At 43.4% G+C, this 16,149-nt stretch overlaps 1 protein-coding gene across 3 annotated transcripts in view; it reads left to right on the top strand.

The window, feature by feature from the left end:
- LOC146785799 (ceruloplasmin-like) overlaps positions 1-16,149 on the top strand; it is a 436,448-nt gene that overhangs the window by 393,786 nt on the left and 26,513 nt on the right. For all 3 annotated transcript variants that reach the window (XM_085635075.1, XM_085635076.1, XM_085635074.1), the window contains one exon: positions 15,579-15,685. In XM_085635075.1, the coding sequence (XP_085491201.1) occupies positions 15,579-15,685 (107 nt within the window). The remainder of the gene's footprint in view (positions 1-15,578; positions 15,686-16,149) is intronic.

The raw sequence follows: 16,149 nt of genomic DNA, 5'->3' as shown, positions 1-16,149 counted from the left end.
AACCGTCAAATCAAATCAATTTCTTTTAATATATATTGATCAGAGTTCCACAATTTACTAATACAATATATGCAGGAAATATTGTTATTCGTCGATTACACATTTAGAAAACAAGGGTAAAAATGTCTATAAAAATGTTTTTGAATGCTTTATGACATACAAATTCATCTAGGGGAATTATTGTTGCCCTATTCAGATCCATAATGCCACTATATAAAATTGCAGTACATACAGAGAAAATTGTTATTCATAGTTTGAACATCTCTAAAACAATGGAAGAAACGTTTTAAAAAAAATAAAAACTTCATAGCATACAAATTAATCTGGGGGAGCTCTTATTAACTCGATCAGATTTAAAGTTCTAGAGATATTATATTTAGTGCAATTTTTTTTTTTAAAACGGCTGCGTGCATTGTCCAAACATTTATTTGGGCAAACGAATAGGATCTTCATCAAATCTTGAATACCTCCACTACAAAAATCACAGTGGCGGGATTTGTCAAATGTGACGCCCCAGTTTTTTGTTAAATCTTTTAGTGGTGATGTCCTCAAACTTAACATCAAAATGCAGCGCCTTAACTTCTGGTCTAGTGAACATCTTAGATATTTTGGAGTCACTTTATATTCTACACTGGCTAAAAATAGCTTATAATGAGATAACTGTTGACAATAGAGTTTATCCATATCAAAGCTCAATCTCGGAGTAGATCTTTTTACAAAATGAACTTCAGGAGTGGGGGAGACCAAGTTTTCAAAAGTTTCGTACAACATTCTAAATGCTCCAAAGCAGTCTCTAGATTTTCTTTAAAGATATTTTTCCCTGAGTCAGCCTTAAAAGTTACATGACATAAAAGCGCTCTCAATGAGCCTTCAGCTACATGTAATAAGTTATAGGCCCATCTGACAAGGTTTGCCAGGGCTCTAGTAAATGCATTCACTACCTCAAAACAACGGCAATAAAACACCAAAATTAACCTCCTCCCTGGAAGACAGGGCATTCCTGGAGAAACGCGCCCATGAGTGGATGGTGTTAAACAGTTACATCTTCCTTAAGCTGCAGCAATACCTGGGTGAAGCCTTCAGTAGCAGGATTTATGGGTAACTTTTGAAAACACCACCTAGGCATCCTCCCTTCAAACGCACACGCAGCACCATGGCTAAGGGCAGAAAGAGAGGCTCCATGTAGGCTGTGTAGTCAACCAAAGGAGGACGCAGTTCACACCATCTGCCTCTGCAGGTCCACTTTAAGCCTGTGCCGTCGCTGGCTACGACCCTACTGGAACCAGGCAAAGGTGCATTCCTGCAGACAAGCCATTATATCCTGCCTAATCGCTGGAGACCATCGTGAAATCTCCCGAACAGTAAAGTATCTCCAGGCAGTTGACTGGGACCTAAAGAAAGCACCCAACCTGCTAGAACAGATCCGCCAGCCTCGAACACCTGCTCCGCTTGGGGATGGAGGCGACGTACCCACCCAGCCACACCAACTATAGTACTGGACTTAGGTAACTACGGTCTACTACTGCACTGAAATAGTCATTTGCACAAGCCCTTCTTCTTTCACAAGCACTTTCTCTACTTGGGTCAGATCATGTAAAAAGTGTTCGCATGTTTGTACGGACGACGACCACAACAGACACACAATTGAAGGACGGAATTCTGAACAAATCAAAACATTCACCCCCACTCAAGAGATCTGGGTTAAATACATCATTCTTTTGCTCACCATGCCACCCCAGTTTAGACCTGGCTATGTATAAATCAGCCGTGACCCTGTGCCTCATGGGAGCAGTCAAGCCCGAACTGCCAAGCCAGGTCCTCCCTGGACCGGACCGGACCACAACAAGCCAACTATTTTAACTGCTATTCCAAACAACCCTTGCACAAGTACTTTTTTTCTCAGACCAGCTTATGGCCTCAGGAAGGACAATGACAGTCCAACTTCATATGCCTGCTAAGTAGCTTACTTGCACAATGCACAAAGAAGTACTTCAACATCCTAGCCGATAGACCAGGGCAGTAAAAACCTCCCCTTTCTCTATCCAGCAGGGAAGTTTTTACTGTTGTCTATTTTAAAAAGTCTCTCATTGATACCACTTTTATTGTATTTTTTTTTCACTTGACTCATATTGTAATGATTTTAATTAATCGAACAATAAAGTTCACTTACTTACTTATACTAGACATCACCTGCACACCATTGCAATATTGAGCAAGGGTGTATGTGTGCCACAAGGGAGCCAAAGGTGTGCTGGTACAGGGCGAAGAGAGAAACAGCGTCATGTCTTAAGAGATATGACAATCTTCTGCTCTCTCCCTTTGACGCAACACAGCACAGCAATTTTGGGTACTACGCTGCATTAGTCAAACCTTAGTAAATTTTTCCCATAGTTATAATATAAGATGTGGGACTGCGCAGAGTAATTTTAAAATGGTGAAGTGCATGCACTTATGAATGAAGTGTTGAGAACTTTAACAAATCAGTTTCAACACAATACAAACCAACAATAGCTGTGCCGCTGACAGTGAGCTTGAGGGCCGATAGGAGTATTGTTAAAAATCCCTGCAGTGTGCAGACAGCAGTGGCATTCTGACCTGTTTCCTGTTCTCTGACTGCTCTTGTTTAACCCACTGGATCTGGCATCTTTGCACAGTTGTATGCGACATTATTGCTAATAGTGACTTGAAGATTTCTCATGACCATTATATTAAGAATATCATGGTAAGAGTAGATGTTCGAATATTATTTATATCACTGTGATATTTTGGAAGAACAACATCCGTGCTTACTGCATTTGCTCCACGTGGTTTGGGCTCCTCCCCAGCAAGGCGCGAGGCTCTGCTGGATTTGGGGCGGTGCCTTGAATGGTAACTGAGTTCCTGCACTTCTGTCACTCGAAGGGGATACTAACTGCACTTCACTGCAGGGTTTCAGTGCTTTTAATGTGAGACCAACGGCACTCCCAAATAGCATACCTATGACTGTAAGTAAATACACTTCAGTAATTCCATTTGAAGCAATGATTTGGGGCGTTCCCCAGGGCAGTGGAGGCTGGTGAAGTCTGAAAGTGGTGGGGTGTAAAATCGAGCCATCGATATTCCATTCTTGAGCGAGCAGGACTAGGAACAGTCTAAATATGCTTGTGCAGGATGCAGCCTTTGTGAAAAGAGAGGCTAGGCCTTGCAGAGACATGCTACTATTTGACTTCTACGGTTTGGCTGGTCTGGCTACAACGGTGCAAACTAAAGGTATTACTTTTAGTCAATATAAGATAAGAAGCCAAAGATGGCCTGGTGTTAAAAATGTCTTTTATGAGATTTGTATGATTCTGTCAGCATAGATCTCAAAGGAGAGAAACAGGCTTAAAACGTGTATTACAAGTATGCCCTTCTAAAACCACACTAAAAAGGCACTTGGTTGTGCACTTCATGCAGCATGTTTTATCAAGCTCTTCACTTTGGGTCTGCAGGCAGATGTGGTGAAAGACCCATACCTCATGTCATTAATACACAGATCGCTTGTCTGATAAAATGAATATCTGGAGAGCCCCTTCATTTTTCTCCTACTCTGGGTGTTCTCGGTTTCCAAGGGATCCTCCTTCAGGGCGGAGGAACATCCCACCCCCACCACTGCTGCTAACGCAGCAAACATGAAATATAAAATAGTAATAAAATTAATTTAGTACCATTTTATTTTTCATACTGGCAGCCAATCTGAGTCTGAGGGGAGGGACATTGATGCTGATTGGCAGCAGCAGGGAAGAGTATTGGGCACTTTACTTTAAAGTGCGTATGTCACATTGACTAGCTGTCTTGCGATGGCCAGCCTGACATGCGCATTTTAAACCTCTCCTACCCGAGCTGTCTTAGACAGCTGAGTGGAGAGCAGGCCCAAGCCCCCAGTGCCTGAGGGAGTGTCGAACCAGCCCGCTCCAACCAATCCTGGTGCTTCTCTCATGAAGTATAACATTATCATAAGCATGACAGCAGTGCCTGGTTTTGTAGAAGGGAGATGGCTGATGCTCTGGGAGCCTGTGCTGGAGCCACAGACTGCCAAGAGTAGACAGAAAGTAACACCGATGCAGTGGGCAAGTACACTTTTTATTTTTTCTTTCAAGTCAATTTTGACTCACTATAATACACTATGAGAAACAGTGCCTTCAGCCTCAACTCCAGAGCTCTCATTATCTGCCCATTATAAGCACTGCCTGAAACAGACAATAATTGAGAGCTTTGACGTTGAGCCTAAGGGCACTGCTTTTTATTATCAGTGCCGGTCAGTGGGTCAAAATATTCGCTCCACTGATGGAAGGAACATGGAAGGAAAGCGTAGGTGCCTCTTCTCAAGCTCAACAAGGGGATGTATGACGTAACAACGCAAGTCATTACAACGCGTGCAGTTACATCGCAGTCGTTGCAACGACTGCGATGTTACTACGCTATGCCATTACAACGCAAGTCTTTACATTGACTTGCGCTAGATGGCGTGCTAACATTAGAAAAGCGTAATTTACTATTCCAACTCCAGTCCACTTAACAGTAGGGAAGGTGTTGGGATAGTAAACTACACTATTCGTAATGTTAGCACGCCATCTAGCGCAAGTCGATGTAAAGACTTGCGTTGTAATGGCATCGCATGGTTACATCGCGTTTGTTGTAAAAGTTTCGTTGTAATGGTAGTGCGTTGTAAAAGTTACGTTGTAAAGGTTGTTTACCTCAACGAGGCACTCCACATGCAGCACGCGAACCAGGACATTGACGCCTACAGCTTCATCGAAGCTTGTGGTGAGATAAACCGCACAGACTCCAATGGCCAGCTTGCTGCCTGCAGCCTCTAGACACACCCTTCTACAACTTGTCAAAGGGTGAGGTGGGGTCAGTAAGGAGTGCTGTTCCCAGCCAACCCTGTGATGAACTGTGAAAGTGTTTGATGGCTTGGCTTGGCTACAGTCCCTGACTGACATGAAGCCCCTGGCACTACAAGGCTTAAGCACCTGGGCGAACTGTCGCCAAGGGGTGGAGTTTATCCTATGAGGAAATGGCTTTGCTGCACTGAGCACCTCACAGGAATCAAGCCTGTGAGCATGTTAGCCCAGAAATGGCGTTTAATGGCACCTGCCTGATAATACCTGCCGGTGTGCAGCAGCAAATTAGGTCCTGGAAGAAAGAGAGTGTGAGCGACAAGAGTGAGTGCTGCCCTCCGAGTATCATTCTTCCTTGAAAAAATTGTTTTAAGCTAGTTAGAGAACCAGTAGACAGACAGACAAATAACTTTATTCGGTTTACAACTGTAAAACCCTAAAAGTTCACATGTATAAAAACAGTATTAAAATCTCATAAAACCATTACATACAAAAAACAATTCATGGATAAAATACCCAGCAAAATGCTTAGACCCCTTGGATCAAGGATTCAAATAAATCAATGATTCGATGACACCCAGGATCCTGACGCTAATTATGTCACATACAGGGGGCTAAGTTGTTGAATGGTCCTTAAAAATGCTACCATCTATTCAAAGAGGCCCTACATTTTACTGCAGCTTCAAGAAAATTAAGAACAAACAGGACGGAATCTCCATGCAACAACTGTAGATAAATGAGAGCTGGGCCAGCCTGACTGAATTTCAACCTCCTTAAAATCGGAACAATAATTTTTTTGTGGGGGATCACGTAGAACCTACAAAAGAATAGAAAATGAAGCAAGTCCTGTGAAGACACATCGTTGCAGCCACAGGATGCTAAAATCTGTCTTCTAGTGCATCCCCTGGGCGAAGCCAACAGGAGGTGAAAAAAACCCATGAGAAACCTGGTCAACAAAAAACGATCATAAGTGCTAAAAAAACCAGAAGATAAGGCTCTATGGTTAATGTTGTTTTCAAAATTATAAATTTTCGATCACTGGGTTTCCGCAGTTCCAGCTCTTTCCTCCCCAATTTCATTAAACTACAGAAGGACTCCCTGACCCATGCCAAGTCCTTTTTTGATGCTATTTTGAGATTAGTGTATAATTCTGCTCTGCCCAATCTATCAAAGCTAGTCTTTATGTAACTAAGCCATGGTATGCGGTGCGAGTGATCAAGAGACATACACTCTTTCAGTATCAGCTGGGTCAGTAGCAAATCATCATTCCGCCAGGTTTTCAGCCAGAAGGTTAGTGGACGAAGAGCCACGGTGTCGCTCAAATATGGGACCCCCAATTCTTCGTGCACACCCATATTCGAGGTTGCGTTTGGAACACCCAATAAACGCTTCAGGAACCTATTCTCGGCCACTTGCAAATCTTCCATAGCTGTGTGCCCCCATATTTCACTGCCATAAGAGGTGATCGTGACACACTTGGCCTGATATATCTTTAGAAGTGCCACTATATGTCTTTTGCCCAATTTAGTAGCAAAATTAAAAATGGCCATTTTTGCCCGCACTAAGTCACCCCTTTTCTTCTGTTTTAGTGGACCCCAGTTATGATGTTCATCCCAGGTACGAAAAGGCTTCAGTGCGGGGAACATTTGCGGTACCTACCTTGAACTGGAAAGTCTTTTTTGTATGGAGGCCCATCTGCATCACAAAGGATTTCGAATCGTTTACGGATAGATCCCGATCCCTCATGAAAGCAGAAAATGAGTCAAGCAGGATTTGTAGCCCCCTAGCGGTCCTGGATATAAGAACCGTGTCATCCGCATATAATAAAACCAGCAGACCACAATGGCCTACCTGCCGAAAATCAACCCTTGTGGCTTGTAATACATTATATAGGTCGTTGATATATAAATTAAACAAAAAGGGGGCCAAAATACAGCCCTGTCGTACACCTCGCTTAATGGCCCGTTACGAGAGACTCTTAGGTCCTGAGAAAATCTAACCTGCACCCTGGTTGCTTGATGAAGACTTTCTAAAAAAAAAGACAAAATTGTCATCTACCCCGATAGCAAGCATGGACTTCCAAAGATTGTCCCTATTTACGCGATCAAACGCGGAAGACAAATCCATGAATGCTAAGTAGATCATACCGGAGCGGGAGACCGTGTATTTATTCAAGATCATGGACAGGTTAAGATACTCGGCCATGGTTGACCTTCCAGAGTGGAACCCGTACTGAATATCAGATAAAATAGCGTGTTCCTCTGTCCAGGTTGTCAACCTGTCCAAGAGCACTCAACCCACCACCTTGACCATCGAGTCCAACAAGGAGATTGGCCTGTAACAGTGAGTGCTGTCACGGTTGTCTTTTTTAAAACTGGTTGAGGTTGCCCAAGACTCAGGACAACCGGTTTTTGCCGCTGCATTAAAAACTGCGACAAGGACCAGAGCCCAGAGAGTAGGGTTTGATTTGAAAAGGTCGGCTAGGATACCATCAGGTTCCGGGGCTTTATTACTGGTCAGTCCAATAATGCCTTTCTTGACCTCAGAACAGCTAAAAACCAGGTCAGGTACAGCAACCACCTTTGGTAGAGAACAGGTTAACTCAGGGGGATATTCAAACATGGCTTCATAATGGCGAACCCTCTCCTCCTCTGTTATATGGGCACCTACCGCTCTCATTTCCTCAGGATTTAAAAAGGGGCTGCTGATTCTATTCCGAAATCTTGAACTGTCCCTCAGTGTGCTCGCATCAATTAGGCGGATTTCTACCTGATGCCTCAGTTTCCTTGCGTCAGCGCTGAATGTCCTTGCGCCACTATGGATGCACTGTATTTACAATACAGTGCTCCTTGGCGCAAGGATTAACAGATGCATAAAAGTGACGCATTGCTGGAGCTGCTCATGAAAGTGACACAACTCCAGCAATGCGTCACAATAGATGGGTGAGTCCCGTACAAAAAGCCCTGCGTCATTCCTTACGCCTGGTCTGAGCAGGCGTAGGGATTTTGACACAGTGAAGACGTGGAGTGACGCAGTGAAATCTTGTAGATTTCACTGCGTCAGTTCTACATGGCTTTTTGCGTGGGAACGCCCACCCTGCATACATTACACCTGACACAGGTATAATGTGACACAGGGTTTTACAACGTGACACATCTCACTAGATGCATCAAGTTGTAATTGGGCCGCAAAATTTACGCTGCGTCTGCGTCACAAAAGTGACGCAACGGCGGCACAAAAGTCATGCAAGGGGCTTTGTAAATCTGCCCCAGAGAATGCTACTGCCTACCAGGAAGATGTCCAGAGGGCCATTTACACCTGGTTCTATTTCCTGCTTGCACATATGGATCTTTTCTCCTATGGCTTGAGAATGCATGAGTTCCTTAGTTTGAGAAAGCAGTTGCGTGCTAGTGAGAATTTGAACGGACCAGTTTGATATGGGCATTTGGCACTGGACCTGAAGGAACCTGGGTGGGCGCCTTCTCAACGGTAAACAGTGAATTGGGGTCTAAAGAATCAGACATAAAATATAGATGATTTTTGTGCACCCTTGTTGTGCATATTTAAGATCCACAGAAAAATAAAGAGCTCAAACTGATAATTCTATGTTCAATGAAGGCAGCGTTTATATGACACTCAGACAGACCAGTGGTAGAGGATTGCTGACCAAAAGCGCCTCTAAATATGGATAGATATTTATATTTAGATATCTGTATTTTAATTATTTTTTATTACAGGATCCTTTCAGATAACTAAGCCTGTTCGGCCTACCACAGAGCTTCTAGCAAAAAATATTAAAGTGTAACTTTTCTACTCATAGGGTTTGTTAAGGTGGTTTGTCTTTCGTAAATGGGTTAATCAGCACCAAACTCCTTGCCTACAAGGATAATCTTTGAGATTGCTTGTAACTAAATACATCTCTGCAGGCTTTAACGCAGTGCAATAACAATTTACCTTTAAAGTCTTATTGACTTTAACCCTTTCGCTGCGGCGGGAATTCCGCCGCAGCGCTGGGGGGGGTTTGGGGGCAGCGTGGTGGCGCGGTGCTCATGACGGAACCACTCCGTCATGAGCCGCGGTTGAGCTGTGCTCATGACGGAGTGGTTCCGTCATGACTCCGCCCACTGCGCTAATCGCCCGCACAGGCGGGGAATTAGCGCCGCGTGGGCGGCGCGGCCGCCAACGGCCGCAGCATGACGGAACCACTCCGTCATGAGCACACGGCGACCGTGGCTCATGACGGAGTGGTTCCGTCATGAGTGGGGAAGGGGTTAACAAATGTATTTCATAACAAATACGTACTGCCTTATTCATAACCTTTCATGATAAACAGATCAGACCTACAGAATCTGGCGTAGGTTTTCTCAATGACACAAGATTTATAGCCTTTACTATTGACTTGACACCATAGCCAATGAAGTCTTACTGAAGTACACTCAAGGAGCAAAGCATAATGCATACAGTTATAAATTTACAAACATACAAAATTACAATTGGCAAAGCAATATACAACCACTCTCAAAGGAGCCTTTTCCAAGGAATATTACAGTGGAAAAAGATAGGCATGTTGTATTATTTTTTGTGCGGAGTTTTCTGCCCCGACTGCGGAGCCTCCGCAGGCGTAAACATTCTATTAAATCGGAGTTTGTGAGTTTGCAAAACAAATGCAAACTTACACAACAGTGTATGTTTACCTTAGTGAATCAGACCCTAAGAGTCCATACTGCTCATGTTAATAGTGCCCAATGGTGTCTAAGTTACTAGAACTTGGAAGAATGGAAGACTTACTTAGATTCGGAATTGTGACTGGCACAGCTGATTTCAGCAAGGATTATTTAAACCAATGAGCAGTCTTGCCGAGATGAGGATCCCTGTGGTATAAACTGCAGATTATCTCCCTAGGAATCAAAGGCAACGCAACAGGAAAAAAGGATTGAGAATAAATCGTTCTCCTGCTGAGCATGCCTTAAAACTGCAAAGGCAACTTTCCTTTAGGGATCAAAGAATTAAAGGCATTCATTCTTCATCCTGTCATGGGATACTAGCACACAGGCCTCCCTCCCTGGAGCCCACAGGAGACCTGCTAAACACACTTCATTCTAGCTGAGGTATGAAAGAACTTTAATAGACTCAATGAGAGCCACCAGCCCATTCCAGAGAGGTACTAAAAGAAGTGGCTGGTACCACAAGGAGTAGGAGGCATCCCTAATGGATGAAGACCCGTATAAGGCAGGTGGGGTAACTGCATAACACCTAGAAAGCAGCACAGGTAAAGCCAGTCTGGTCTAAAGCGCTCTAATGCCGGCTATCGCTCTTTGGTTCAGCAATGGTGCCCATGTTGAACCATGAGGAAAAGACTTTCAGAAGCCAAAAAAAGAATGTGGATGGGATGACAGAAGCAAAGGGTAGACTTAAAGGAGGAAGCTAGCAAGTCTCAAGGAGACAATGTCAGTTTGACTCAAGGCTTCTTGATTATGTTTCAATGGCAGCCATTGCATCGCAGGCTGTGCCCGCTGAATATCGAAGACAGAAATATCATGGTATTGAAATATCGAGGACAAAATATCGAAAGCAAATTAAGCATAGATTTTCTATACCTGACTCCACGTGTATATGTCCCCTAACATATATCTCCAAGGTGTGCAGTTTTAAATTGTAAATCCATACTTCTTCCATATGCACTTAACTCATTATTCTATTATCATGATATTTATATGTTCAATGAACATTAGTGCAATGCACTACCGTATAAAAGGAACAGTCAATGGGTTTGTGTTTTTGGAACTCTTATATGGACGGCCCGCTCAGAATATTGGAATTATTCCTATAAATATAACCTAAAACATCTATGGATGAGGTGGAATTAAAAGTGGCAACCATAAACATACTGAGCTGCCGAATAGGGCAGATTGAGAATACGCCAGTACAGCATCAGATAAAGTAATTTGAGTTTGCAGCTACTGTAAAGCAACAGGAAGGCTTGTAGAGGGCCACAGTTCATTTAGAAAAGTGAATTTTACACAAAACTGACTGTCAAAGAGTTTTCAATTAATGCAAAAGTCTTGAAACAGTATATGCAGCATATATTGTACACCAATATATAAAGGCATCTCTAATGACATTGACTTTTTACACCGGTCTTAAAATCAGTAACAAGAAAAAGCTAAGTACTTCTAGTGACACTAAAAATAAAACATCTTATTATATAAAATATTATCTTTCATTATTCGTTGCAATCTGCAAACACGTCCTTGTCTACCTTATGTTTTGTCAATCTAATAAAAGGAAAATTCCCTGTAAGTTTCGAAATACTCAATTCTGTAATTTGTTTACAGAGTAAATAGGCGTAAACACTCTTAATCATAGATTTTTCCTAATTTTTAACACAGCAGAAAAAACAGAAAAACACTGAAATTGTCCTCAAATAGAAGCTGAAAACAGGAACGCCAATCATAAACTGGCAAACTAGCCCAGTTGAAAATCCTCCAGCCCAGTTGTAGATTTCCCTTTATTGATGGCTAAATACTCAAAGTGACTGAAGCTAATAGCAGGAATTCATACTCCAAAGAGACCAGCCATCTTTATGCTTTGTTCATACTATAAACTGACAACCTGTCTCATTGCAAGAGTCTTCCAGTTAGTCTACATAGACTCTGGTAGGTGTCTTGAGGGTGAGGTTCCACAATTAGGAAAGTAGGTTTTTGGAGGAGGGGATGAGGTGTCTGGGGTGGGACACTGCCCTATTAATTCATTAGTTGGTCTTGCCTGGCATTTTCTGTCATATTGGCTGTCTGCAGCAACATTAGGTAGCTTTGCAGACTGAGTAGAGGTGGGCAAGCAGAGAAATTAACCAGGAGAGTCAAGCCAGAACTGAACCAAGGGTCGGGCTTTGCTCTAAAAGCTAGTGCATGAGCAGAGGCATGACAATATTTGGCATGGAAATCACACAACAAACATGCAAAAATATGATGAAATTGCTTTAAAAAAAAAAAAGGTGTATTTATTGAACATGCGGGTGTTTTTCACTTTAGCACTTCAGAATATGTTGCTTGAGAGGCACTTATTGAAAGTAACAGTTTAAAAAATAAACTTAGCAATATTCATGCCCCCCCCCCCCACCCTGATGGCAATACCACTACTAAATAACAATAACAACAAGTCAGTTGTTATGTGTACCCCATATGTGGCCTAAATTATTATAGATGGAGCAACATTATAGTCTGTTAAACATAAGAGGTTATGTACAGTATATTTCCTGAACTCATAAACCTAAAGGTACTTTGTGGTGATGCAAAAAGGAGGTTCAGTGAAATAAAATATTTGCCTAGGATTACACAATTTGTTCAAGCAGGAAAGCTGGCATTGAGCCCAGATTTTCCGGTTTCACATTATGCAATTTCACTACAAGATGTGTATCTCTTTCTCTCACCCATTTTGCATCAAAGGTCGCTGCTTTGATGTTAATTTTTGAAGGATGAGGTTAGAAAGCGTGGGCAGGCAGATGCTACATGAAAGCTCGGCTCGTTTTGGGGTCGAGGCCCAAGCGGATCTGGAGATGTGCCAGAGTCAGTCTCCTGCTTTGAGATTTCAAAAGCTTTCCCAACTATAAGACTGGGCCTTCGATTGCAGATTGACCTGCACAGATGTGGGTTATGCGGAGGCAAGGCCGAGGGCATGGATCTCAACTGTCCCCTACCCATCACTCACTCCACATCAGTGTGACCCCTTCAGGGCTTTAAGTGGGTTGGGTCCTGCCAGTTCTATAATGCATGAATAATTAAAACTTTGAAATGAGTCCCATTCAGGTCCTAATTCATGTTCTTTATAGGCAAAAACAATGCTTGAATTCCCAACGACTGTAGAAAGCATTGAGGTGATTCATAACAGGGAGCGGACCCTGTTTCTATAATATTTTAACCTCATCTTGTATTCCATAAGAGTATCTGTTTTTTTGATAATGTGTTTCTGTAGTTTTTTCATGCAACATAAAATACTTTTTTGCAAACAGAGTTGCTTCTAGACGTCTGGGTGAATTCCGGTTGGGGATGAGTGTTTATGATGGGACATGAGTGAGAGCTCTGGAGATGAGTCTGAGGACAGTGTGAATTTCTTACAGTGCCTGTCGAAGTTATTCAGACTTCATTGAGATGCAATCTGAGCTACTAAAAGACCTGCTCCTGCTGACAGTCCAAAACCGTGTCAGCTGATGTTAGGTATGGGCTTATTCTAGCCTGCCCTCCTGGGCCTCTCTACCCTGCATTGCTATTAGGAGAACTGGACTAGAGTGGGCAACATAGAAGGAGAGGATATGACCTAACGGCTAGAATGGTCGACCTCGAAGCTGGGGAACCGGGTTTGAGTCTTGGCATGGATGCTCAACATGCTCAGACATGAGTCCCTTGCTCACTTTGCCACTGGATTCAAGCAAGCCTGGCTGAAGACGGCTGAAATGCCAGAAACCGGTCCTAGGAAGCTTGTTTCCGGTCCAGGGAAGACATGGCTTGGCAGTTCGGGCTGGACTGTTCGCATGAGGCACAGGGTCAGACTGATTTGCATATGGCCATGTCTGAACTGGGGTGGCAGAGTGGGCTAAAGAACGGTGATGGATTAAACCCAGATCAGTTGACTGGGGGTGAGTGCTTGCAATGTTCAACACTCCGTCCATCATTTCCTTTGGTTTTTGCTTTGTTCGCCATAAGTTGGCAGAGTATGCTCAGACGTGAGTCCCTTGCTCACTTTGCCACTGGATTCAAGCAAGCCTGGCTGAAGACGGCTGAAATGCCAGAAACCGGTCCTAGGAAGTTTGTTTCCGGTCCAGGGAAGACATGGCTTGGCAGTTCGGGCTGGACTGTTCCCATGAGGCACAGGGTCAGACTGATTTGCATATGGCCATGTCTGAACTGGGGTGGCAGAGTGGGCTAAAGAACGGTGATGGATTAAACCCAGATCCGTTGACTGGGGGTGAGTGCTTGCAATGTTCAACACTCCGTCCATCATTTCCTTTGGTTTTTGCTTTGTTCGCCATAAGTTGGCAGGGTATGCTCAGACGTGAGTCCCTTGCTCACTTTGCCACTGGATTCAAGCAAGCCTGGCTGAAGACGGCTGAAATGCCAGAAACCGGTCCTAGGAAGTTTGTTTCCGGTCCAGGGAAGACATGGCTTGGCAGTTCAGGCTGGACTGTTCCCATGAGGCACAGGGTCAGACTGATTTGCATATGGCCATGTCTGAACTGGGGTGGCATAGTGGGCTAAAGAACGGTGATGGATTAAACCCAGATCAGTTGACTGGGGGTGAGTGCTTGCAATGTTCAACACTCTGTCCATCATTTCCTTTGGTTTTTGCTTTGTTCGCCATAAGTTGACAGGGTATGCTCAGACGTGAGTCCCTTGCTCACTTTGCCACTGGATTCAAGCAAGCCTGGCTGAAGACGGCTGAAATGCCAGAAACCGGCCCTAGGAAGTATGTTTCCGGTCCAGGGAAGACATGGCTTGGCAGTCCGGGCTGGACTGTTCCCGTGAGGCACAGGGTCAGACTGATTTGCATATGGCCATGTCTGAACTGGGGTGGCAGAGTGGGCTAAAGAACGGTGATGGATTAAACCCAGATCAGTTGACTGGGGGTGAGTGCTTGCAATGTTCAACACTCCGTCCATCATTTCCTTTGGTTTTTGCTTTGTTCGCCATAAGTTGGCAGGGTATGCTCAGACGTGAGTCCCTTGCTCACTTTGCCACTGGATTCAAGCAAGCCTGGCTGAAGACGGCTGAAATGCCAGAAATCGGCCCTAGGAAGTTTGTTTCTGGTCCAGGGAAGACATGGCTTGGCAGTTCGGGCTGGACTGTTCCCATAAGGCACAGGGTCAGACTGATTTGCATATGGCCATGTCTGAACTGGGGTGGCAGAGTGGGCTAAAGAACGGTGATGGATTAAACCCAGATCAGTTGACTGGGGGTGAGTGCTTGCAATGTTCAACACTCCGTCAATCATTTCCTTTGGTTTTTGCTTTGCTCAACATCCTGTGATTCTGGGCAAAACCCTTAATCTCCCTGTGCCTAACTTAATTAATGTGTCTTTAATGCAACTGGTGCTCACGTAAAGTGCACTGATACCTTCGGGTCGAGTCCACACTATATAAACCCCCCCCTCAAATTTATAGTCCAGACTATCTCTTCTACCCCTAATCCTGCCCATTACAACTTTCTGGCCACGCCATCCCCCTATCCCTTTAAGTTTGGTACACCTTGTTGGGAAATCTCAGACTCACATCCCCTAACCTTACTGACTAAGCTACGCCCCTGTCCAGAATATCATTGTCAGAATATCATACTGATATATACATTTTATACAACACTGGAGAAAATAATAAACAATCTACACACAATTAGATGATATTTTTGTAAACAGAATTTAGGGCACAATATTTATGTCAGAAGATATGTTTGAATATGAGATTCTGATATACAACGGTATTGAGCTTTTTAAATGTTGTTATTAATTCTCAAATGTCCAAGCAATCTCTCTAACTAAGTCAAAATATAGGTAAGTTGGTGATCATTCTAAGCATTAGGAAAAATATGCATTTGACCTGTGGTTAATGGTTTGTTTTTTTTAACACTGTTAGCAATCCTGCAGATATGCATATTTAATTGTTGCCATACAGCCTGCTCTTGAGAGCTCACAACATATGGAGCATTCACTATTATTGTTTGATTAATTTAGGAAAAATTGAAAAGTACATATGGGAAATCCCAGAAAGGTCTGGTCCGGGAGAAGGAGAAAGTGACTGTGTAACATTGGCCTACTTTTCAATGGTGGATCAAGTGAAGGTAAAATTAATACATGTCTCCTTTAAATTGTGTCCTAAACACCCCATGTGTTGTCCATTGCCTACTGTAATTCTACACACGCTTGACAAAGGAATTAAAAGCCACCTTCTCTATTGCCTACTCTTGTATGTGACTCTTCTTAGGACCTCATTACAAGTGGCCTCTTAACTCTGAAGGGTAGGCAGGTACCAGCCCCATCAGAAAGATATGTTTTGTTGACTTTCACTGACTGATTTCTCAGCTGAAAGAGCTCAACTATCTGTGTAAATGTCTGGTAAAAATGAGGATCATCTGGGGGAATTGGACTCAGAATTGCCAAATCCAGCTGTAATTCCTAATTTATCATAATTGTCTGGAGTTTCCAAATCCCCAGTTACCAGTACTCTTGGTATCAGTAACTATTGGGGGTGGGGGTTGGGGGTTCAGGAATATCCAGGTAATTTGTTGTGCCTCCTGGAATGAGG

The sequence above is a fragment of the Triturus cristatus genome, chromosome 11 (genome assembly GCF_964204655.1).
Source record: "Triturus cristatus chromosome 11, aTriCri1.1, whole genome shotgun sequence".
Taxonomy (NCBI): Eukaryota; Metazoa; Chordata; class Amphibia; order Caudata; family Salamandridae; genus Triturus; species Triturus cristatus.
Note: the sequence above shows the minus strand (reverse complement) of the source record. Positions and strands in the feature narration are given on the sequence as shown.